At 44.5% G+C, this 24,105-nt stretch overlaps 1 protein-coding gene across 5 annotated transcripts in view; it reads right to left on the bottom strand.

The window, feature by feature from the left end:
* The window catches only part of LOC146180438 (putative peptidoglycan muropeptide transporter SLC46), a 195,492-nt gene that overhangs the window by 32,984 nt on the left and 138,403 nt on the right, over positions 1–24,105 (bottom strand). For all 5 annotated transcript variants that reach the window (XM_084576034.1, XM_084576036.1, XM_084576035.1 and 2 more), the window contains one exon: positions 21,488–21,644. In XM_084576034.1, the coding sequence (XP_084432160.1) occupies positions 21,488–21,644 (157 nt within the window). The remainder of the gene's footprint in view (positions 1–21,487; positions 21,645–24,105) is intronic.

Raw genomic sequence — 24,105 nt, 5'->3', positions numbered from 1 at the left:
AGTACGTCATATACTCCGAGCGTCAAAAACACCGATACTACAGGTTTGCATGCATCTAAAACAAATAGGCATGATAAAAATTACCTACTAGAGTTCGCACCCAGCCTGTAACGCACCAGTGATAGCTGCAATGAGAATTTGTTCGGTGCGTGTTTGCTTTATGTGCGACGGGGACTGATGTCGATGTATTTTGTCATTTGTTTTCTGTATGTGCGAAAGGGCCAGATAGCGCAGATATCACAGGCGGCTGTTTGCGCTAGACCGTAATATTTATCATGTTTTATCGTGACTGCCGCCTGATTAACAAGAAAAAAACGCGGTGTTTGTTGTGATGCATCGCCGTATTCCTTTTTCTTGCTAGTCAGGCGGCAGTCGCAATAAAACATGCTAAATATTACGGTGTAGCGCCCATAGCCGCCTTGCGCTACCAGGCCCCTTCGCAAATAAAAAAATAAAAAGCAAACGATAAAATACATCGCGATCAGGCCCCGTCGCTCATAACCCAAACACGCACCTAACAAATCCTCATTGTGGCTATCACTGTTGGGTTAGAGGCTTGGTGCTGACTCCAGTAGGTACTTTTCATCATGCACATTTATTTTGGATGCACACATACCTATAACGAAGCGTTTTTCGCGCAGTCGAGAGTACGCAGTCGGTTGTTGAGGTCACCCATTCACATCTTGACGCTTGGTAGCCCTAATTCAAGCTTCACGTCGTTGGTGGTTGCGGCTCGCCGAAGGGAACCTGAAAAATCGTGTCTTGCACCCCGGCACGCTTCGAGAGTGGCAACAGTACGCGGCAGATGTGGCTGGTGGCATCGCTTTGCCAAGCCTGCGACGGTCACCGTGCCGCCAGCCCCCATAAACTGGCGGCGACGAGAAACGCCGTCGAGGCCGTCCATTGCGTTTCCATCAGTCGCCGCTGGAGCTTCGTGCATGCAAAGCGCTTGCAAATTTTGCAAAACGTAAGCGCATAAGATTCATCAACGCCTTCTTCAGCAAACGGAAGATCCGGAAGTGGACATGGCAACGGACTAAAGGTGAGACTAAAAAGGAAATTGACTTCATACCGTGTTCTAACCCCGTCATTATTCAGGATGTAGAGGTAATCAGAAAGGTGTGATGCAATAAACACAGGAGAGTAAGGTCTCAATTTAGTCTGTATTTGAAAACGAAACGAAACAGATTAGTAAGAAAGAAGTCTATCAAGCAATTAGCGGTGAGGGCGAGGGCAGAAGAATTATGGATCTTACACAGCATGAACTGAGGATGACGACATAACCATAGCCTAGAAGCAATGAACAATAATTTGACAGATATCGTTACTGAGTGTGCGGTAGAAGGATAGCGGTGAACTATGTAAGGAAACGAATGATTTCATTAAGGAACGTGGAAGTAGGAAAGCTTCCAACCCAGCAGGCAGGATAGAATTGGCAGAGATGTCGAAGCTAATCAATAATGTCACGTAGTAGTGACAAGCAGAGTAGCCACAAGTGAAGACAGTGGCGTTGCACTTGAATGACACTCTTTATTGGGCTGAGTTGCGCCCGCAAAAGAACAGAGAGAATCGGCGGCGGCGATAACAACAAAACGTGCTCATCGGTCGTCGAACAGATAATGCCGGTTTCATGCGTCAGCGCTCGATTGACTGCCAACAAAGTTCGAGATAAACCTGCAAACGATGACTAGCACAACCTAGAACACTGCAGAAATATACGCGTGTGGTCGGAATCTTTCAGAACTATCTCGCAGCATCTTGCGCGACAAAGAAACTGACAAAGCTGCGCCTCGCGGCAACGAGCATGATCAAACAAAGAACACAGAACTGATACGCGTGCAAGAATCGGAGTGATAACTCCACAAGCCAGTGGCTGTCTAAAAATTAACAAATACAGATTTTTGAATGGTTTGCGACATTACTCCACCCTTAAAAAGGCCTCAACCCGATGCTTACAAAATGAACAAAGTAACTTAAACATAAACATTACGAAGTGTAAACACAACGGATGCTCTAACGCTTAATATGGCTTCAGAAGAACAACATGTATGATGTCTGCGTGCGCGTCGCCGTTTTGATGCTGTCGCACTGTCGGCCGGGAATGACCTCATAGTCGAATTGTCCGACACGGCGAAGAATTTTGTACGGCCCAAAGTATCGATACTGCAACTTTTCACTTAGTCGGCGACGGCGAATTGGTGTCTATACCCAAACTTGTTCTGCTGGTTTGTACTCTTGTGGCGGCGTCTCAAGTTGTATCGTCGGGCATCGGTGCGTTAGTCCTTAATATGCAGCCGTGCAAGTCGTCAAGCTTCCTCTGCACGCTGAAGGTAGGCGGCGATGTCCAGGTTTTCCTCGTCTGTTGCGTACGGCAGGATTGTATCGAGCGTGGTCGTTGAAACCTTGCCATACACAAGCTGCAACGGGGTCGCCCTGGTCGTCTCCTGCATGGCCGTGTTATACGCGAAAATCACGTGCGGCAAGATTGCGTTGCAGGCCTTTTGTTCGGCGTCGATGTACATGGCAAGCATGTCCGCTACCGTTTTATTGAGGCTTTCAGTGAGCCTGTTCGTCTGCGGGTGGCAGGCGGTCGTCCTCCGGTGGCTTGTCTGGCTGTACTCCAAGGTGGCTTGAGTGAGCTCAGCCGTTAATGCTTTCCCCCAGTCCGTGATGAGCACTTCAGGGGCGCCGTGTCGCAGGAGAATACGCTGAACGAAAAATTTGGCGACTTCTGCCGCGGTACCATTTGACAGTGTTTTGGTTCGGCGTAGCGGGTGAGGTAGTGAGTGACCACGATGACCCGTTTGTTACCCGCAGATGAAGTCGGAAAGGGGCCGAGGAGATCCATCCCAATTTGTTGAAACGGTTTGGTCGGGAACAGTAGCCCCTCTGTTCAGATCGAGGCGTCTTGCGTCGCTGGCAGATACGGCACCTTTTCACGTAGTGGACAACGTCGCCAGGTAACCGCGGCCAGTAATGCCTAACTTTGATCTGATGCAAAGTGCGCACCATGCCGAGGTGCCATGCTGTGGGCTCATCGTGGAAAGTCTGCAAATTTTAATTTCACAGTTTTTTCGGCAAGACATGGAGTTATGTGGTTTTGATGGGTGCGAGGTCATCCACTAGAACATCGTTGTGTAGCGCGAATGACGACAACTGACACCTGAACACAGTCGGAGGGGAAGAGATCTTTCCTTCTAAGTAGTCCGCTAGATCTTTCAACTCATTGTCCGAGCGCTGCTGCTTGAGAGAACCTACTGACGCTTACCGGTCCCAAGCAGGCGTCGTCATAGTTTATTGAGGGCGCGTCCACCAGTGCCCGGTATAAGCAGTCTGCGTCGGAATGTTTGGGGCCGGCATTGTAGACCACTATGAAGTTAAATTCTTAGAGGAGAAAGCTCTATCGCACAAGGCGGCCAGGAGGATCTTTCAAATTGGCGAGCCAGCAGAGCGCATGATGCTCGGTTACTACCTTGAATAGCCGACCGTATAAGTACGGACGGAACTTCGACGTAGCCCAGATGATTGCAAGGCATTCCTTCTCAGTCATCCAGTAATTGGTTTTGGCTTTTGAGAGAGACCTGCTAGCGTAAGCGATAAACTTCTCTAATCCAGCAATCCTCTGAACAAGAATGGAGCCTACACCCACACTGCTTGCGTCGGTATAAATTTTAGTCTCCGCGTTTTCATCAAAACACCCAAGGACAGGTGGGGTCTGTAAGCTGCGCGTAAGTTTCTCGAATGCTTGTGCTTGCGATGCTTTCATCAGAAATGGTACGTCTGTCTCTGTAAACAGCGTCAAAGGCTCGGCGAGGCGCGAAATGTTCTTGACGATTCGTCGGTAATAGGCGCACAGTCTGAAGAATCGGCGCACAGCTTTCTTATCACCTAGCTGGGGAAACTGCGTGTTCGCAGCTGCTTTGTTTGGGTCTGGATGAACACCGTCCTTGCGTATGATGTGGCCCAGAAATATCAGCTCGTTTCCATAGACATCACCATAGACATCGTACGCAAAGTGGCACTTCTCTGCTTTCAGTGCTCGCCCCGATGATTTGATTGAGTCTAGCACTGTGCGAAGTCTTTTCAGATGGTCTTCAAAGGTCGAAGAGAAGACGACGTCAAGTGCACCAGACAAATATGCCATTTCAAGCCAGCAAGTGCGGTACCCATTTATGTATAAGGGCAGCGCAGTTTTACGAGATACACGAAAAAGGAGACACACACACGGGCGCTGAGACACACGAGAAAAGCGACACACACATGGGTGCTCTTGTGACGGTATCCATTACTCGCTGGAACGTCGCGGGTGTGGAGCAGAGGCCTATTGGCATTACCTTGAACTCGAAGAGGCCGTCTGGTGCGACGAACGCGGTCTCTTTCATCGACCTTAATTTGCCAGTAGCTGCTCTGTAAACCAGTCTAGTGTGTCGTCGATGCGAGGGAGAGGGTAAACATCATTCGGTATGCTGTTCAAGCGGTGATAATTGACGTAGATTCGCAGTGTCCCATCTTTCTTCTTCACGAGAACCACTGGTGCTGCCCAGGGGCTTTTTAATGCCTGGATCACGTCGTCACAGAGCATTTCAACGACTTGCTTGCGGATGGTTCGGCGTTGGTTTGGATGGTTTGGCACAGAGGTCGGAATGAATCGTCCCTGAGAATGCGGTGCTTTGCTAACCGAGTTTGACGTACCTTCAACGCTGACAAAAAGCACTCGCTGTAGCGTTCAAGAACAGCGCGAATCATGTCTTGTCCTCTTCGGGGTAGTGCTGGGTTTACGTCGAACGTGAGCTGATCGTCTCGAATAGATGAATCGTCAGTGGGCTGGTCGGGGAGGGCGAAGACCTCTCAACGCTAATTCTTTGATAAAAGCGATCGTGGGGCCCTAGTTTAGGTGCCGGTATTCTTCGGTGAAGTTCGTCACCAGCACTTGAGCTTGTTCATTACAGAAATGGGCGAGGCCTCTTGAGATTCCCAGTCCACGCTCTAAGAGCAACTGGGTGTTTTCTTTGACGGCGCCTTCGGCGGTTTCGATGCCTGCCCATGCAGGCGACGACTCTTGATCGAGGCAGCATGGTCAAGTATCCGTCGAGGACGTTTAGAGAAACATGTTGCGTCAAAGTTGTCGTAGCAGATATGGCTGTGTCCGCCGAGAGCTTGATGAGCTCGGATCGGAGGTCTATAATAGTTCTATGATTATTCAGGAAGTCCATGCCCAAAATAACGTCGCGCAAACACTGCTGTAGAACCACGAAGCTCGTGGTGTAAGTACTCCCACTCATTTATTTTTTATTTACAATACTTTTAAATACCCGCAGAGGGGGGCTACATAGGGGGGGGGGGGGGTAAACTATACTGTACGCTCACAGGTAACACAGGATACAAAAAAAAACAGCAGGCTTATAGAAGAGGAACAGCGGCAAAAAATGCATCGTAATGCACGCAACATCACTCGGCTGCTCATTCCAAAGTTTAATAGCAAAATGCAAAGATAAGAATTTGAACAAGTCAATCCTGCTAGGTGGTAGGTATACCCTGAAGGGATGGTCGGTGCGAAGAGAGATGTATGATGCAGGGCGAATATGTTGAAATCGAAATGTGGAAGCGCTGTGATAGAGCTCGAAGAAATATAGAAGTAAAGAAGTGCGGCTTCGCTGCTGAAGTGTTTGTATATTTATGGAGGTGCGGAGCTGTGTAATACTGTCGTGTGTATAGTTTCTTGTTATAAGCCGAATCGCACGATTCTGCAGCGATTCCAGAGACTAGGTTAAGTAAACCAGATGAGATGCGGATTCCAAATAATAGAGACGTATTCGAGCTGAGGTCTGACTAGTTTTGTGTCAAGTGTAGCCATGTTGGATGTTTTTTGAATTAATCCTATTATTTTACTCGCTTTGTTAGTGATGTATTGCACGTGCTGATTCTAAGTTAGATTAGATGACAAGGTGACACCAAGGAAAGAAGCCAACAGTCGGCGAGGCCAAGGAAAGCATTTGGGATTATGTTTTGTCTTTTTTTCACAGAAATGAGTAATTAATCTGCTTAGGGAAAAGATAATTAAACACAAAGTAGAAGAAAAAACAACGTGCCGATGGTGGGGACCGAACCCACGACCTCCGAATATCGCGTCCGGTGCTCTTCCAACTGAGCTACATCGGCCGCTGTCCCCCCTGCTACCTTCTCGGGTATTAACGTTGTCTGTGTACGAACCTTGAGGGTGTTCACCAGCGCCGCCCTCAACCATAGCGGCGGACGTGGAACGTCCTGTGTTACCGCCAGCGTCACGTAGAACGTGATCAAGAGCGAGGGCGAAAGCTGTGCTAGAACCCTCTTATGCTACCTATGGCTTCAAGACTGCTAGAACCGAGACCCCCGTAAGCTACAAGCTATGGGGGCCGCTATGGTTGAGGGCGGCGCTGGTGAACACTCTCAAGGTTCGTATACAGAGAACATTAATACCCGAGAAAGTAGCAGGGGGGACAGCGGCCGATGTAGCTCAGTTGAAAGAGCACCGGACGCGATATTCGGAGGTCGTGGGTTCGGTCCCCACCATCGACACGTTGTTTTTTCTTCTACTTTGTGTTTAACTATCTTTCCCCTAAGCAGATTACATTACTCATTTCTGTGATTATCCAAGTAAAAATTAATAAAAAAAGATATAAAACATAATCCCCAATGCTTTCCTTGGCCTCGCCGACTGTTGGCTTCTTTCTTCATGTATTATAACGAGCACCCTCGTTTCCCCTTCATTTATCTGCTTGTAGCTTACGGGGGTCTCGGTTCTGGCAGTCTTGAAGCCATAGGTAGCATAAGAGGGTTCTAGCACAGCTTTCGCCCTCGCTCTTGATCACGTTCTTCGTGACGCTGGCGGTAACACAGGACGTTCCACGTCCGCCGCTATGGTTGAGGACGGCGCTGGTGAACACTCTCAAGGTTCGTATACAGACAACATTAATACCCGAGAAAGTAGCAGGGGGGACAGCGGCCGATGTAGCTCAGTTGGAAGAGCACCGGACGCGATATTCGGAGGTCGTGGGTTCGGTCCCCACCATCGGCGCGTTGTTTTTTCTTCTACTTTTTGTTTAATTATCTTTCCCCTAAGCAGATTACATTACTCATTTCTGTGATTATCGAAGTAAAAATTAATAATAAAAAAATATAAAACATAATCCCCAATGCTTTCCTTGGCCTCGCCGACTGTTGGCTTCTTTCGTTCATGTATTATAACGAGCACCCTCATTTCATCTTCATTTATCTGAAGGTGACACCAAGGTATATGAACTGATTGACCCGCTCAACCGGAGCATTATATATATTATAAGAAAATGATAAGATAGAGTGAGGTTTAATGAATGACATTACTTTAGTTTTGCGAGCATTAATCTGCATTAAGAGATAGGAAGCGTGCAGAGTGGGACAGAGAAATAACTTAAGTTACTGACATTCTACTAGAAATCAACAAGAAGAAATGGGCATGGGCAGGACATGTAGTGCGAAGAGATGATAACCGTTGGTCGCTTAAGGTAACAAACTAGATTCCAAGTTTCCTAAAATGCGAACGCACCAACTCGCCCAATTCAGCATTCTTGTGCACTTCGAAAGTGCTCTCAGACAAGCGGGGTCCCTCCAGTGAGAGAGTGGGAGTAGAATCGTTGTCTTCCAATGGTAGAGCAGGAGGGCTTCTCCTCCGCTGAGGGAACCCGAGTACACTCCCGGCTGCTGCCTCGTCTAAAGCGAGTGCATAGGAAGTCACATAGCATAAAGCGTCATATCCGCGCCATCTATTCTTTTTTTTTCTCTGCTGAGTCGGCGACGCTCAAAATGGCTGCTTCATAGCGTCGGCCTCAATGGCGTCGGCGCTCGGCGAGCGGGGGGTCGCAGGTGCTGTATAGATGTTTGAGAGAGTCTGCTGGCGTCGAAAGGGCCAAAGAAAGCATATCGCTGCGCTGTGAGAACAAAGGCATGTTCTTCACGGAACGTTGGCCTCTAGTCGGGTTGCAACTGCCTTCACTGGGGGCAGGCTGAGAACGCTGGGGAGAGAAGTGCGGTCACATGGTCGTGGCGCCCTGCTCTCGACACGCAGAGAGCGTTCCCGTGGGAGGACAGTTACACCCTCGCTCGGCGGGCTCCTGTACATGCTCTGCAATGCTCGGCGCCTCTGTTCTCGTCCCCCTAACCGAATGCGCCGATAGAATAAGTAGTACAATTTCGACTACGACATTTACTAATGTAAACATTCAGGGAAGCTTTGTACAAATGAAAGCTTGGTGGGTTTCAATTACAAGGTAAAGAAAACGGAAAACCCCCGCAAAGAAAGCTTGGTGGGTTTCAATTACAAAGTAAACAAAACGTAAAACCCCCGCAAAGAAAGCTTGGTGGGTTTCAATTACAAGGTAAAGAAAACGGAAAACCCCCGCAAAGAAAGCTTGGTGGGTTTCAATTACAAAGTAAACAAAACGGAAAACCCCCGCAAAGAAAGCTTGGTGGGTTTCAATTACAAGGTAAACAAAACGGAAAAACTCCCGCAAAGAAAGCTTGGTGGGTTTCAATTACAAGGTAAACAAAACGGAAAACCCCCGCAAAGAAAGCTTGGTGGGTTTCAATTACAAGGTAAACAAAACGGAAAACCCCCGCAAAGAAAGCTTGGTGGGTTTCAATTACAAAGTAAACAAAACGGAAAACCCCCGCAAAGAAAGCTTGGTGGGTTTCAATTACAAGGTAAACAAAACGGAAAACCCCCGCAAAGAAAGCTTGGTGGGTTTCAATTACAAGGTAAACAAAACGAAAAACCCCCGTAAAGAAAGCTTGGTGGGTTTCAATTACAAGGTAAAGAAAACGAAAAACCCCCGCAAAGAAAGCTTGGTGGGTTTCAATTACAAGGTAAACAAAACGGAAAACCCCCGCAAAGAAAGCTTGGTGGGTTTCAATTACAAGGTAAACAAAACGGAAAACCCCCGCATTGAAAGCTTGGTGGGTTTCAATTACAAAGTAAACAAAACGGAAAAACCCCGCAAAGAAAGCTTGGTGGGTTTCAATTACAAAGTAAACAAAACGGAAAACCCCCGCAAAGAAAGCTTGGTGGGTTTCAATTACAAGGTAAACAAAACGGAAAACCCCCGCAAAGAAAGCTTGGTGGGTTTCAATTACAAGGTAAACAAAACGGAAAACCCCCGCAAAGAAATTTTGGTGGGTTTCAATTACAAAGTAAACAAAACGGAAAACCCCCGCAAAGAAAGCTTGGTGGGTTTCAATTACAAAGTAAAAAAAACGGAAAACCCCCGCAAAGAAAGCTTGGTGGGTTTCAATTACAAGGCAAACAAAACGGAAAACCCCCGCAAAGAAAGCTTGGTGGGCTTCAATTACAAGGTAAAGAAAACGGAAAACCCCCGCAAAGAAAGCTTGGTGGGTTTCAATTACAAAGTAAACAAAACGGAAAACCCCCGCAAAGAAAGCTCGGTGGGTTTCAATTACAAGGTAAACAAAACGGAAAACCCCCGCAAAGAAAGCTTGGTGGGTTTCAATTACAAAGTGAACAAAACGGAAAACCCCCGCAAAGAAAGCTTGGTGGGTTTCAATTACAAAGTAAACAAAACGGAAAACCCCCGCAAAGAAAGCTTGGTGGGTTTCAATTGCAAGGTAAACAAAACGGAAAACCCCCGCAAAGAAAGCTTGGTGGGTTTCAATTACAAGGTAAACAAAACGGAAAATCCCCGCAAAGAAAGCTTGGTGGGTTTCAATTACAAGGTAAAGAAAACGGAAAACCCCCGCAAAGAAAGCTTGGTGGGTTTCAATTACAAGGTAAACAAAACGGAAAACCCCCGCAAAGAAAGCTTGGTGTGTTTCAATTACAAGGTAAAGAAAACGGAAAACCCCCGCAAAGAAAGCTTGGTGGGTTTCAATTACAAGGTAAACAAAACAGAAAACCCCCGCAAAGAAAGCTTGGTTTTCAATTACAAAGTAAACAAAACGGAAAACCCCCGCATAGAAAGCTTGGCGGGTTTCAATTACAAAGTAAACAAAACGGAAAACTCCCGCAAAGAAAGCTTGGTGGGTTTCAATTACAAGGTAAACAAAACGGAAAACCCCCGCAAAGAAAGCTTGGTGGGTTTCAATTACAAGGTAAAGAAAACGAAAAACCCCCGCAAAGAAAGCTTGGTGGGTTTCAATTACAAAGTAAACAAAACGGAAAACCCCCGCAAAGAAAGCTTGGTGGGTTTCAATTACAAGGTAAACAAAACGGAAAACCCCCGCAAAGAAAGCTTGGTGGGTTTCAATTACAAGGTAAAGAAAACGGAAAACCCCCGCGAAGAAAGCTTGGTGGGTTTCAATTACAAAGTAAACAAAACGGAAAACCCCCGCAAAGAAAGCTTGGTGGGTTTCAATTACAAGGTAAACAAAACGGAAAACCCCCGCAAAGAAAGCTTGGTGGGTTTCAAATACAAGGTAAACAAAAGAGAAAACCCCCGCAAAGAAAGCTTGGTGGGTTTCCATTACAAAGTAAACAAAACGGAAAACCCCCGCAAAGAAAGCTTGGTGGGTTTCAATTACAAGGTAAACAAAACGGAAAACCCCCGCAAAGAAAGCTTGGTGGGTTTCAATTACAAAGTAAACAAAACGGAAAACCCCCGCAAAGAAAGCTTGGTGGGTTTCAATTACAAGGTAAACAAAACGGAAAACCCCCGCAAAGAAAGCTTGGTGGGTTTCAATTACAAGGTAAAGAAAACGGAAAATCCCCGCAAAGAAAGCTTGGTGGGTTTCAATTACAAGGTAAACAAAACGGAAAACCCCCGCAAAGAAAGCTTGGTGGGTTTCAATTACAAGGTAAACAAAACGAAAAACCCCCGCAAAGAAAGCTTGGTGGGTTTCAATTACAAAGTAAACAAAACGGAAAACCCCCGCAAAGAAAGCTTGGTGGGTTTCAATTACAAGGTAAACAAAACGAAAAACCCCCGTAAAGAAAGCTTGGTGGGTTTCAATTACAAGGTAAAGAAAACGGAAAACCCCCGCAAAGAAAGCTTGGTGGGTTTCAATTACAAGGTAAACAAAACGGAAAACCCCCGCAAAGAAAGCTTGGTGGGTTTCAATTACAAGGTAAACAAAACGGAAAACCCCCGCATTGAAAGCTTGGTGGGTTTCAATTGCAAAGTAAACAAAACGGAAAAACCCCGCAAAGAAAGCTTGGTGGGTTTCAATTACAAAGTAAACAAAACGGAAAACCCCCGCAAAGAAAGCTTGGTGGGTTTCAATTACAAGGTAAACAAAACGGAAAACCCCCGCAAAGAAAGCTTGGTGGGTTTCAATTACAAAGTAAACAAAACGGAAAACCCCCGCAAAGAAAGCTTGGTGGGTTTCAATTACAAAGTAAACAAAACGGAAAACCCCCGCAAAGAAAGCTTGGTGGGTTTCAATTGCAAAGTAAACAAAACGGAAAACCCCCGCAAAGAAAGCTTGGTGGGTTTCAATTACAAAGTAAACAAAACGGAAAACCCCCGCAAAGAAAGCTTGGTGGGTTTCAATTACAAAGTAAACAAAACGGAAAACCCCCGCAAAGAAAGCTTGGTGGGTTTCAATTACAAGGTAAACAAAACGGAAAACCCCCGCAAAGAAAGCTTGGTGGGTTTCAATTACAAGGTAAAGAAAACGGAAAATCCCCGCAAAGAAAGCTTGGTGGGTTTCAATTACAAGGTAAACAAAACGGAAAACCCCCGCAAAGAAAGCTTGGTGGGTTTCAATTACAAGGTAAACAAAACGAAAAACCCCCGCAAAGAAAGCTTGGTGGGTTTCAATTACAAAGTAAACAAAACGGAAAACCCCCGCAAAGAAAGCTTGGTGGGTTTCAATTACAAAGTAAACAAAACGGAAAACCCCCGCAAAGAAAGCTTGGTGGGTTTCAATTACAAGGTAAACAAAACGGAAAACCCCCGCAAAGAAAGCTTGCTGGGTTTCAATTACAAAGTAAACAAAAATGAAAACCCCCGCAAAGAAAGCTTGCTGGGTTTCAATTACAAAGTAAACAAAACGGAAAACCCCCGCAAAGAAAGCTTGGTGGGTTTCAATTACAAGGTAAACAACATGGAAAACCCCGCAAAGAAAGCTTGGTGGGTTTCAATTACAAGGTAAACAAAACAGAAAACCCCCGCAAAGAAAGGTTGGTGGGTTTCAATTACAAGGTAAAGAAAACGGAAAACCCCCGCAAAGAAAGCTTGGTGGGTTTCAATTACAAGGTAAACAAAGCGGAAAACCCCCGCAAAGAAAGCTTGGTGTTTTTCAATTACAAGATAAAGAAAACGGAAAACCCCCGCAAAGAAAGCTTGGTGGGTTTCAATTACAAGGTAAACAAAACAGAAAACCCCCGCAAAGAAAGCTTGGTGGGTTTCAATTACAATGTAAACAAAACGGAAAACCCCCGCAAAGAAAGCTTGGTGGGTTTCAATTACAAAGTAAACAAAACGGAAAACCTCCGCAAAGAAAGCTTGGTTGGTTTCAATTACAGGGTAAACAAAACGCAAAACCCCCGCAAAGAAAGCTTGGTGGGTTTCAATTACAAGGTAAACAAAACGGAAAACCCCCGCAAAGAAAGCTTGGTAGGTTTCAATTACAAAGTAAACAAAACGGAAAACCCCCGCAAAGAAAGCTTGGTGGGTTTCAATTACAAAGTAAACAAAACGGAAAACCCCCGCAAAGAAAGCTTGGTGGGTTTCAATTACAAGGTAAACAAAACGGAAAACCCCCGCAAAGAAAGCTGGGTGGGTTTCAATTACAAGGTAAACAAAACGGAAAACCCCTGCAAAGAAAGCTTGGTGGGTTTCAATTACAAAGTAAACAAAACGGAAAACCCCCGCAAAGAAAGCTTGGTGGGTTTCAATTACAATGTAAACAAAACGGAAAACCCCCGCAAAGAAAGCTTGGTGGGTTTCAATTACAAAGTAAACAAAACGGAAAACCCCCGCAAAGAAAGCTTGGTGGGTTTCAATTACAAGGTAAACAAAACGGAAAACCCCCGCAAAGAAAGCTTGGTGAGTTTCAATTGCAAAGTAAACAAAACGGAAAACCCCCGCAAAGAAAACTTGGTGGGTTTCAATTACAAAGTAAACAAAACGGAAAACCCCCGCAAAGAAAGCTTGGTGGGTTTCAATTACAAAGTAAACAAAACGGAAAACCCCCGCAAAGAAAGCTTGGTGGGTTTCAATTACAAAGTAAACAAAACGGAAAACCCCCGCAAAGAAAGCTTGGTGGGTTTCAATTACAAAGTAAACAAAACGGAAAACCCCCGCAAAGAAAGCTTGGTGGGTTTCAATTACAAGGTAAACAAAACGTAAAACCCCCGCAAAGAAAGCTTGGTGGGTTTCAATTATAAGGTAAACAAAACGGAAAACCCCCGCAAAGAAAGCTTGGTGGGTTTCAATTACAAAGTAAACAAAACGGAAAACCCCCGCAAACAAAGCTTGGTGGGTTTCAATTACAAGGTAAACAAAACGGAAAACCCCCGCAAAGAAAGCTTGGTGGGTTTCAATTACAAAGTAAACAAAACGGAAAACCCCCGCAAAGAAAGCTTGGTGGGTTTCAATTACAAAGTAAACAAAACGGAAAACCCCCGCAAAGAAAGCTTGGTGGGTTTCAATTACAAAGTAAACAAGACGGAAAACCCCCGCAAAGAAAGCTTGGTGGGTTTCAATTACGAAGTAAACAAAACGGAAAACCCCCGCAAAGAAAGCTTGTTGGGTTTCAATTACAAAGTAAACAAAACGGAAAACCCGCGCAAAGAAAGCTTGGTGGGTTTCAATTACAAGGTAAACAAAACGGAAAACCCCCGCAAAGAAAGCTTGGTGGGTTTCAATTACAAGGCAAACAAAACGGAAAATCCCCGCAAAGAAAGCTTGGTGGGTTTCAATTACAAGGTAAAGAAAACGGAAAACCCCCGCAAAGAAAGCTTGGTGGGTTTCAATTACAAGGTAAACAAAACGGAAAACCCCCGCAAAGAAAGCTTGGTGGGTTTCAATTACAAAGTAAACAAAACGGAAAACCCCCGCAAAGAAAGCTTGGTGGGTTTCAATTACAAAGTAAACAAAACAGAAAACCCCCGCAAAGAAAGCTTGGTGGGTTTCAATTGCAAGGTAAACAAAACGGAAAACCCCCGCAAAGAAAGCTTGGTGGGGTTCAATTACAAGGTAAACAAAACGGAAAATCCCCGCAAAGAAAGCTTGGTGGGTTTCAATTACAAGGTAAAGAAAACGGAAAACCCCCGCAAAGAAAGCTTGGTGGGTTTCAATTACAAGGTAAAGAAAACGGAAAACCCCCGCAAAGAAAGCTTGGTGGGTTTCAATTACAAAGTAAACAAAACGGAAAACCCCCGCAAAGAAAGCTTGGTGGGTTTCAATTACAAGGTAAACAAAACGGAAAACCCCCGCAAAGAAAGCTTGGTGGGTTTCAATTACAAGGTAAAGAAAACGGAAAACCCCCGCGAAGAAAGCTTGGTGGGTTTCAATTACAAAGTAAACAAAACGGAAAACCCCCGCAAAGAAAGCTTGGTGGGTTTCAATTACAAGGTAAACAAAACGGAAAACCCCCGCAAAGAAAGCTTGGTGGGTTTCAAATACAAGGTAAACAAAAGAGAAAACCCCCGCAAAGAAAGCTTGGTGGGTTTCCATTACAAAGTAAACAAAACGGAAAACCCCCGCAAAGAAAGCTTGGTGGGTTTCAATTACAAGGTAAACAAAACGGAAAACCCCCGCAAAGAAAGCTTGGTGGGTTTCAATTACAAAGTAAACAAAACGGAAAACCCCCGCAAAGAAAGCTTGGTGGGTTTCAATTACAAGGTAAACAAAACGGAAAACCCCCGCAAAGAAAGCTTGGTGGGTTTCAATTACAAGGTAAAGAAAACGGAAAATCCCCGCAAAGAAAGCTTGGTGGGTTTCAATTACAAGGTAAACAAAACGGAAAACCCCCGCAAAGAAAGCTTGGTGGGTTTCAATTACAAGGTAAACAAAACGGAAAACCCCCGCAAAGAAAGCTTGGTAGGTTTCAATTACAAAGTAAACAAAACGGAAAACCCCCGCAAAGAAAGCTTGGTGGGTTTCAATTACAAAGTAAACAAAACGGAAAACCCCTGCAAAGAAAGCTTGGTGGGTTTCAATTACAAAGTAAACAAAACGGAAAACCCCCGCAAAGAAAGCTTGGTGGGTTTCAATTACAAGGTAAACAAAACGTAAAACCCCCGCAAAGAAAGCTTGGTGGGTTTCAATTATAAGGTAAACAAAACGGAAAACCCCCGCAAAGAAAGCTTGGTGGGTTTCAATTACAAAGTAAACAAAACGGAAAACCCCCGCAAACAAAGCTTGGTGGGTTTCAATTACAAAGTAAACAAAACGGAAAACCCCCGCAAAGAAAGCTTGGTGGGTTTCAATTACAAAGTAAACAAAACGGAAAACCCCCGCAAAGAAAGCTTGGTGGGTTTCAATTACAAAGTAAACAAAACGGAAAACCCCCGCAAAGAAAGCTTGGTGGGTTTCAATTACAAAGTAAACAAGACGGAAAACCCCCGCAAAGAAAGCTTGGTGGGTTTCAATTACGAAGTAAACAAAACGGAAAACCCCCGCAAAGAAAGCTTGTTGGGTTTCAATTACAAAGTAAACAAAACGGAAAACCCGCGCAAAGAAAGCTTGGTGGGTTTCAATTACAAGGTAAACAAAACGGAAAACCCCCGCAAAGAAAGCTTGGTGGGTTTCAATTACAAGGCAAACAAAACGGAAAACCCCCGCAAAGAAAGCTTGGTGGGTTTCAATTACAAGGCAAAGAAAACGGAAAACCCCCGCAAAGAAAGCTTGGTGGGTTTCAATTACAAAGTAAACAAAACGGAAAACCCCCGCAAAGAAAGCTCGGTGGGTTTCAATTACAAGGTAAACAAAACGGAAAACCCCCGCAAAGAAAGCTTGGTGGGTTTCAATTACAAAGTAAACAAAACGGAAAACCCCCGCAAAGAAAGCTTGGTGGGTTTCAATTACAAAGGAAACAAAACGGAAAACCCCCGCAAAGAAAGCTTGGTGGGTTTCAATTGCAAGGTAAACAAAACGGAAAACCCCCGCAAAGAAAGCTTGGTGGGTTTCAATTACAAGGTAAACAAAACGGAAAATCCCCGCAAAGAAAGCTTGGTGGGTTTCAATTACAAGGTAAAGAAAACGGAAAACCCCCGCAAAGAAAGCTTGGTGGGTTTCAATTACAAGGTAAACAAAACGGAAAACCCCCGCAAAGAAAGCTTGGTGTGTTTCAATTACAAGGTAAAGAAAACGGAAAACCCCCGCAAAGAAAGCTTGGTGGGTTTCAATTACAAGGTAAACAAAACAGAAAACCCCCGCAAAGAAAGCTTGGTTTTCAATTACAAAGTAAACAAAACGGAAAACCCCCGCATAGAAAGCTTGGCGGGTTTCAATTACAAAGTAAACAAAACGGAAAACTCCCGCAAAGAAAGCTTGGTGGGTTTCAATTACAAGGTAAACAAAACGGAAAACCCCCGCAAAGAAAGCTTGGTGGGTTTCAATTACAAGGTAAAGAAAACGGAAAACCCCCGCAAAGAAAGCTTGGTGGGTTTCAATTACAAAATAAACAAAACGGAAAACCCCCGCAAAGAAAGCTTGGTGGGTTTCAATTACAAGGTAAACAAAACGGAAAACCCCCGCAAAGAAAGCTTGGTGGGTTTCAATTACAAGGTAAAGAAAACGGAAAACCCCCGCGAAGAAAGCTTGGTGGGTTTCAATTACAAAGTAAACAAAACGGAAAACCCCCGCAAAGAAAGCTTGGTGGGTTTCAATTACAAGGAAAAACAAAACGGAAAACCCCCGCAAAGAAAGCTTGGTGGGTTTCAAATACAAGGTAAACAAAAGAGAAAACCCCCGCAAAGAAAGCTTGGTGGGTTTCCATTACAAAGTAAACAAAACGGAAAACCCCCGCAAAGAAAGCTTGGTGGGTTTCAATTACAAGGTAAACAAAACGGAAAACCCCCGCAAAGAAAGCTTGGTGGGTTTCAATTACAAAGTAAACAAAACGGAAAACCCCCGCAAAGAAAGCTTGGTGGGTTTCAATTACAAGGTAAACAAAACGGAAAACCCCCGCAAAGAAAGCTTGGTGGGTTTCAATTACAAGGTAAAGAAAACGGAAAATCCCCGCAAAGAAAGCTTGGTGGGTTTCAATTACAAGGTAAACAAAACGGAAAACCCCCGCAAAGAAAGCTTGGTGGGTTTCAATTACAAGGTAAACAAAACGAAAAACCCCCGCAAAGAAAGCTTGGTGGGTTTCAATTACAAAGTAAACAAAACGGAAAACCCCCGCAAAGAAAGCTTGGTGGGTTTCAATTACAAAGTAAACAAAACGGAAAACCCCCGCAAAGAAAGCTTGGTGGGTTTCAATTACAAGGTAAACAAAACGGAAAACCCCCGCAAAGAAAGCTTGGTGGGTTTCAATTACAAAGTAAACAAAACGGAAAACCCCCGCAAAGAAAGCTTGGTGGGTTTCAATTACAAGGTAAACAAAACGGAAAACCCCAGCAAAGAAAGCTGGGTGGGTTTCAATTACAAGGTAAACAAAACGGAAAACCCCTGCAAAGAAAGCTTGGTGGGTTTCAATTACAAAGTAAACAAAACGGAAAACCCCCGCAAAGAAAGCTTGGTGGGTTTCAATTACAATGTAAACAAAACGGAAAACCCCCGCAAAGAAAGCTTGGTGGGTTTCAATTACAAAGTAAACAAAACGGACAACCCCCGCAAAGAAAGCTTGGTGGGTTTCAATTACAAGGTAAACAAAACGGAAAACCCCCGCAAAGAAAGCTTGGTGAGTTTCAATTGCAAAGTAAACAAAACGGAAAACCCCCGCAAAGAAAGCTTGGTGGGTTTCAATTACAAAGTAAACAAAACGGAAAACCCCCGCAAAGAAAGCTTGGTGGGCTTCAATTACAAAGTAAACAAAACGGAAAACCCCCGCAAAGAAAGCTTGGTGGGTTTCAATTACAAAGTAAACAAAACGGAAAACCCCCGCAAAGAAAGCTTGGTGGGTTTCAATTACAAAGTAAACAAAACGGAAAACCCCCGCAAAGAAAGCTTGGTGGGTTTCAATTACAAGGTAAACAAAACGTAAAACCCCCGCAAAGAAAGCTTGGTGGGTTTCAATTACAAAGTAAACAAAACGGAAAACCCCCGCAAAGAAAGCTTGGTGGGTTTCAATTACAAAGTAAACAAAACGGAAAACCCCCGCAAAGAAAGCTTGGTGGGTTTCAATTACAAGGTAAACAAAACGTAAAACCCCCGCAAAGAAAGCTTGGTGGGTTTCAATTATAAGGTAAACAAAACGGAAAACCCCCGCAAAGAAAGCTTGGTGGGTTTCAATTACAAAGTAAACAAAACGGAAAACCCCCGCAAACAAAGCTTGGTGGGTTTCAATTACAAGGTAAACAAAACGGAAAACCCCCGCAAAGAAAGCGTGGTAGGTTTCAATTACAAAGTAAACAAAACGGAAAACCCCCGCAAAGAAAGCTTGGTGGGTTTCAATTACAAAGTAAACAAAACGGAAAACCCCCGCAAAGAAAGCTTGGTGGGTTTCAATTACAAAGTAAACAAAACGGAAAACCCCCGCAAAGAAAGCTTGGTGGGCTTCAATTACGAAGTAAACAAAACGGAAAACCCCCGCAAAGAAAGCTTGTTGGGTTTCAATTACAAAGTAAACAAAACGGAAAACCCGCGCAAAGAAAGCTTGGTGGGTTTCAATTACAAGGTAAACAAAACGGAAAACCCCCGCAAAGAAAGCTCGGTGGGTTTCAATTACAAGGCGAACAAAACGGAAAACCCCCGCAAAGAAAGCTTGGTGGGTTTCAATTACAAGGTAAAGAAAACGGAAAACCCCCGCAAAGAAAGCTTGGTGGGTTTCAATTACAAAGTAAACAAAACGGAAAACCCCCGCAAAGAAAGCTCGGTGGGTTTCAATTACAAGGTAAACAAAACGGAAAACCCCCGCAAAGAAAGCTTGGTGGGTTTCAATTACAAAGTAAACAAAACGGAAAACCCCCGCAAAGAAAGCTTGGTGGGTTTCAATTACAAAGTAAACAAAACGGAAAACCCCCGCAAAGAAAGCTTGGTGGGTTTCAATTGCAAGGTAAACAAAACGGAAAACCCCCGCAAAGAAAGCTTGGTGGGTTTCAATTACAAGGTAAACAAAACGGAAAATCCCCGCAAAGAAAGCTTGGTGGGTTTCAATTACAAGGTAAAGAAAACGGAAAACCCCCGCAAAGAAAGCTTGGTGGGTTTCAATTACAAGGTAAACAAAACGGAAAACCCCCGCAAAGAAAGCTTGGTGTGTTTCAATTACAAGGTAAAGAAAACGGAAAACCCCCGCAAAGAAAGCTTGGTGGGTTTCAATTACAAGGTAAACAAAAGAGAAAACCCCCGCAAAGAAAGCTTGGTGGGTTTCAATTACAAAGTAAACAAAACGGAAAACCCCCGCATAGAAAGCTTGGCGGGTTTCAATTACAAAGTAAACAACATGGAAAACCCCCGCAAAGAAAGCTTGGTGGGTTTCAATTACAAGGTAAACAAAACAGAAAACCCCCGCAAAGAAAGCTTGGTGGGTTTCAATTACAAGGTAAACAAAACGGAAAACCCCCGCAAAGAAAGCTTGGTGGGTTTCAATTACAAAGTAAACAAAACGGAAAACCCCCGCAAAGAAAGCTTGGTGGGTTTCAATTACAAAGTAAACAAAACGGAAAACCCCCGCAAAGAAAGCTTGGTGGGTTTCAATTGCAAAGTAAACAAAACGGAAAACCCCCGCAAAGAAAGCTTGGTGGGTTTCAATTACAAGGTAAACAAAACGGAAAACCCCCGCAAAGAAAGCTTGGTGGGTTTCAATTACAAGGTAAAGAAAACGGAAAATCCCCGCAAAGAAAGCTTGGTGGGTTTCAATTACAAGGTAAACAAAACGGAAAACCCCCGCAAAGAAAGCTTGGTGGGTTTCAATTACAAGGTAAACAAAACGAAAAACCCCCGCAAAGAAAGCTTGGTGGGTTTCAATTACAAAGTAAACAAAACGGAAAACCCCCGCAAAGAAAGCTTGGTGGGTTTCAATTACAAAGTAAACAAAACGGAAAACCCCCGCAAAGAAAGCTTGGTGGGTTTCAATTACAAGGTAAACAAAACGGAAAACCCCCGCAAAGAAAGCTTGCTGGGTTTCAATTACAAAGTAAACAAAAATGAAAACCCCCGCAAAGAAAGCTTGCTGGGTTTCAATTACAAAGTAAACAAAACGGAAAACCCCCGCAAAGAAAGCTTGGTGGGTTTCAATTACAAGGTAAACAACATGGAAAACCCCCGCAAAGAAAGCTTGGTGGGTTTCCATTACAAGGTAAACAAAACAGAAAACCCCCGCAAAGAAAGCTTGGTGGGTTTCAATTACAAGGTAAACAAAACGGAAAACCCCCGCAAAGAAAGCTTGGTGGGTTTCAATTACAAAGTAAACAAAACGGAAAACCCCCGCAAAGAAAGCTTGGTGGGTTTCAATTACAAAGTAAACAAAACGGAAAACCCCCGCAAAGAAAGCTTGGTGGGTTTCAATTACAAAGTAAACAAAACGGAAAACCCGCGCAAAGAAAGCTTGGTGGGTTTCAATTACAAGGTAAACAAAACGGAAACCCCCGTAAAGAAAGCTTGGTGGGTTTCAATTACAATGTAAACAAAACGAAAAACCCCCGCAAAGAAAGCTTGGTGCGTTTCAATTACAAAGTAAACAAAACGGAAAACCCCCGCAAAGAAAGCTTGGTGGGTTTCAATTACAAGGTAAACAAAACGGAAAACCCCCGCAAAGAAAGCTTGGTGGGTTTCAATTACAAAGTAAACAAAACGGAAAACCCCCGCAAAGAAAGCTTGGTGGGTTTCAATTACAAGGTAAACAAAACGGAAAACCCCCGCAAAGAAAGCTTGGTGGGTTTCAATTACAAGGTAAAGAAAACGGAAAACCCCGCAAAGAAAGCTTGGTGGGTTTCAATTACAAAGTAAACAAAACGGAAAACCCCCGCAAAGAAAGCTTGGTGGGTTTCAATTACAAGGTAAACAAAACGGAAAACCCCCGCAAAGAAAGCTTGGTGGGTTTCAATTACAAGGTAAACAAAACGGAAAACCCCCGCAAAGAAAGCTTGGTGGGTTTCAATTACAAAGTAAACAAAACGGAAAACCCCCGCAAAGAAAGCTTGGTGGGTTTCAATTACAAGGTAAACAAAACGGAAAACCCCCGCAAAGAAAGCTTTGTTCGCATTACTTTCGTACTTCATTGGTCGTACGTTGCTACTATTTTTATTTTATTTATGCGGTCGTACATCCGACACTCGCCGCTGGCATTTCATGCTATTCTTCGACCAGAAGCACGCTTACTTTAAAAAAGTTTCGGTTCATTTCCGTTCTCTTAGGAACCTGCTTGACGGACACTAGCGAACCCAGAATGGGGTCTGGCAGGCACTCACGTGACTGCGCATAGCGGGAAGACCATGAGTCCTGCGGATATGAAGAAGGGCAGGCCGGCGTCGATCTCGAGCACTGCGTTGAACACCAAACTAGAGAAGAGGTTGCCCGCGATAGGCACCAGGGACTCGCACGAGCTCCAGAAGGAGAACACCTTGCCTGCGACACAAGAGACGGAACATTAGCAGGCCACTGCGACGAGGTGGCGAAATGTCCTCTCTAGGAGTCACTCAAGCATAACAAGCATAGTCTCAGTGCCGCATTGCGCTCCCTCGATCATAAGAATATTTTTGTCTCATTCATGTGGTTGTTTACGCAGCCGGACTTTCGTTTTGCACGCATTTACCGCCAGTTAATAAACTTGGTCGTGGTACCACGAGAAAGAAAACACCGCCACTGGCCTTTCAGAGGGAGCATGAATTCAGTAGTCAGCGCTGCAAGAGCGCCGAGATGCCAAGAGAGTCCTGCCTGACAACTCACTGTGGTGCCAGCTCTGAGAGAAGGCCCTGCCCTTGTTGCTTGTACTTGATTGGGCTGTGGCGCGGCCAGCGTGTTTTCATACCGGGTTTATCGATGCGCGTTGACAATGTGCTTAGCGCACATTTTGCGAGAGTAGTAGATTGCGGCGTCGTACTCGTTGCTACCATGGCGGTCCACCACACTCGGGAAGGCGGGCTACGTGGGTGTTAATGCTCCTTCCCTGGCAGTAAAAAAAAAAAAAAAATTGATTGAATCACATGCTGGATTTCGCGGTGCTGCTTTGCCACCAGCCTTGCACTTACAACTCTTCCGATGAGCGAACAGGCTTTGCCGTAGGCATCGCGTCCACTTACTTTTGTATTCGACATGATCGCCTTGTCCTCCAGTTTAACGTTTTTATCGTTGAATTTCTGACGGTTTAGTAGTGATCGGCTGAAGTGCGAATCAATGTATTGTCTTCTAGGAGAAGGCGAGGGGGGTCACGTAACTGAATACTCAAAGGTTTACGAGTGGACATAAAGACAAGAGAGGAAAAACGAAGACGAGCGCTAACTGACAACTGAAGTTTATTCAAGACATAAGCCCAAATAAATAGGAAGTAACAACAAAAACCAAAAAATGCTGACAAGAGGAAAAATGCTTGTTACTCAGGATACCTTATTGATTTTGCAAAGAATCGAAATTCCCTATCAGAAAAGCAGACGGAAGTCTGACTTATGCGCTTATCTTCACTGATGCGCATGTGGAAGGCTTCCATAATCTCGTGCACAAGTTGATCCCTGTGTTTAGATATGATTGTTGTTTTATCGAAGAGTGGTTTACATTTGAGCTTTTTTTATCATTCGTTCCGCACGAGTGGTAATGCTTAGGAAAGTTATCAAGAGATTTTCCACCGAGTAATCTCCGATGTTCGACCAATCTTTCGTTAACGCATCGTCCAGCTTGTCCAAAGTGCAATGCACCACATGAAAACGGCACCTTGTAAACCACTCCCCTGGCACAAAAAAAAAACAAACAAACGGGGATGTGTGCTTGATACCGCACTCAATTTTTTGTTTTCTCCTTTTTCCGCCATCCTCCTTCTGGCTCTGCACCTGCGAAAGGATTGTTGCTAACTTTCGAAGAGTGAAAAACACCACATGAACTTGGTAGCGCCCCGCTACATTTTTTAGCCCATGTGAAAATCAGTGAACATATAAGGCATAACGGCAACACTTCGTCAGAATAGCAGCTTGGGCTTGTTGCTTGTGCATCTTGATGTAATTGCGCGGAACGTGGACGGGAGCACAAGATTAGAAGGCGACAACAACTAGCGCTGTGTATCGTCTGATGGCCTTCAGAAGACGCTGGGGAGCCTGAAGGTAAAAGACCCTTGCATCATTCCGAATTCAGAGGCTGTGGTAAGTCTCCCGAGCAACAGCAACCCGGGGCAGTGCACCGCTTTCAGCGTGGACATTTAGGACTTGTTCTATTCAATGTCATATAAAGAGCTCATGAAAAGCGTTCTGGACTGCATTTCGGGTCAAAATTACGAAGCTGCATTCGTATCCAGGTGTGGTGTATCGGCGGGATTGTTTTTAGAAATACTAACATTTTATCGTCCCTCTATAGTCATAATGTGGAAGGAAAAATGTTTTGTGCAGCTAAAAGGAGCAGCGAATGAGGTCACGCATGACCCCCATACTCAGCAATATTTTTATAGCCAAGATAGACAAAGCCATAGACCAAAAATCAGGTGGGCTCATTTCAAGGGCATGCAGATATGTGGACGACTATGTAGTCTCATCTTCTGACCGGAACCAGCAAAGGGTTGTTGTCAACGTACTGAAACTTTTTAAGGAGTGTGCGCCTGGACTATATTTCACGGTAGAAATAACCAGAGAAGGAAAGTTGCAGTTTCTGTATGAGTCTTTCCACCTTCGCCCCAACAGATTTATGTTCGGGTATATCACCCTAAGGCCAAAAAAGCATTACTTGATCTTTCATCCGACCATTCCAAATTATTAAGAATGGGATAGTCACTTCCGGCTTAAAACAGCCATCTTCAGTCCTGCCCACAAGCAATCTATGCAAGTGTGGCGTACCAGCTGGAAAGGTTGAAAGGAAGTGGATACCCTCAGCATGCAATCGTGGAAGCTCG

The sequence above is a fragment of the Amblyomma maculatum genome, chromosome 8 (genome assembly GCF_055883805.1).
Source record: "Amblyomma maculatum isolate TAMU_Amacu chromosome 8, ASM5588380v1, whole genome shotgun sequence".
In the NCBI taxonomy this organism is placed as follows: Eukaryota; Metazoa; Arthropoda; class Arachnida; order Ixodida; family Ixodidae; genus Amblyomma; species Amblyomma maculatum.
This window is presented reverse-complemented; position numbering and strand designations above follow the sequence as displayed.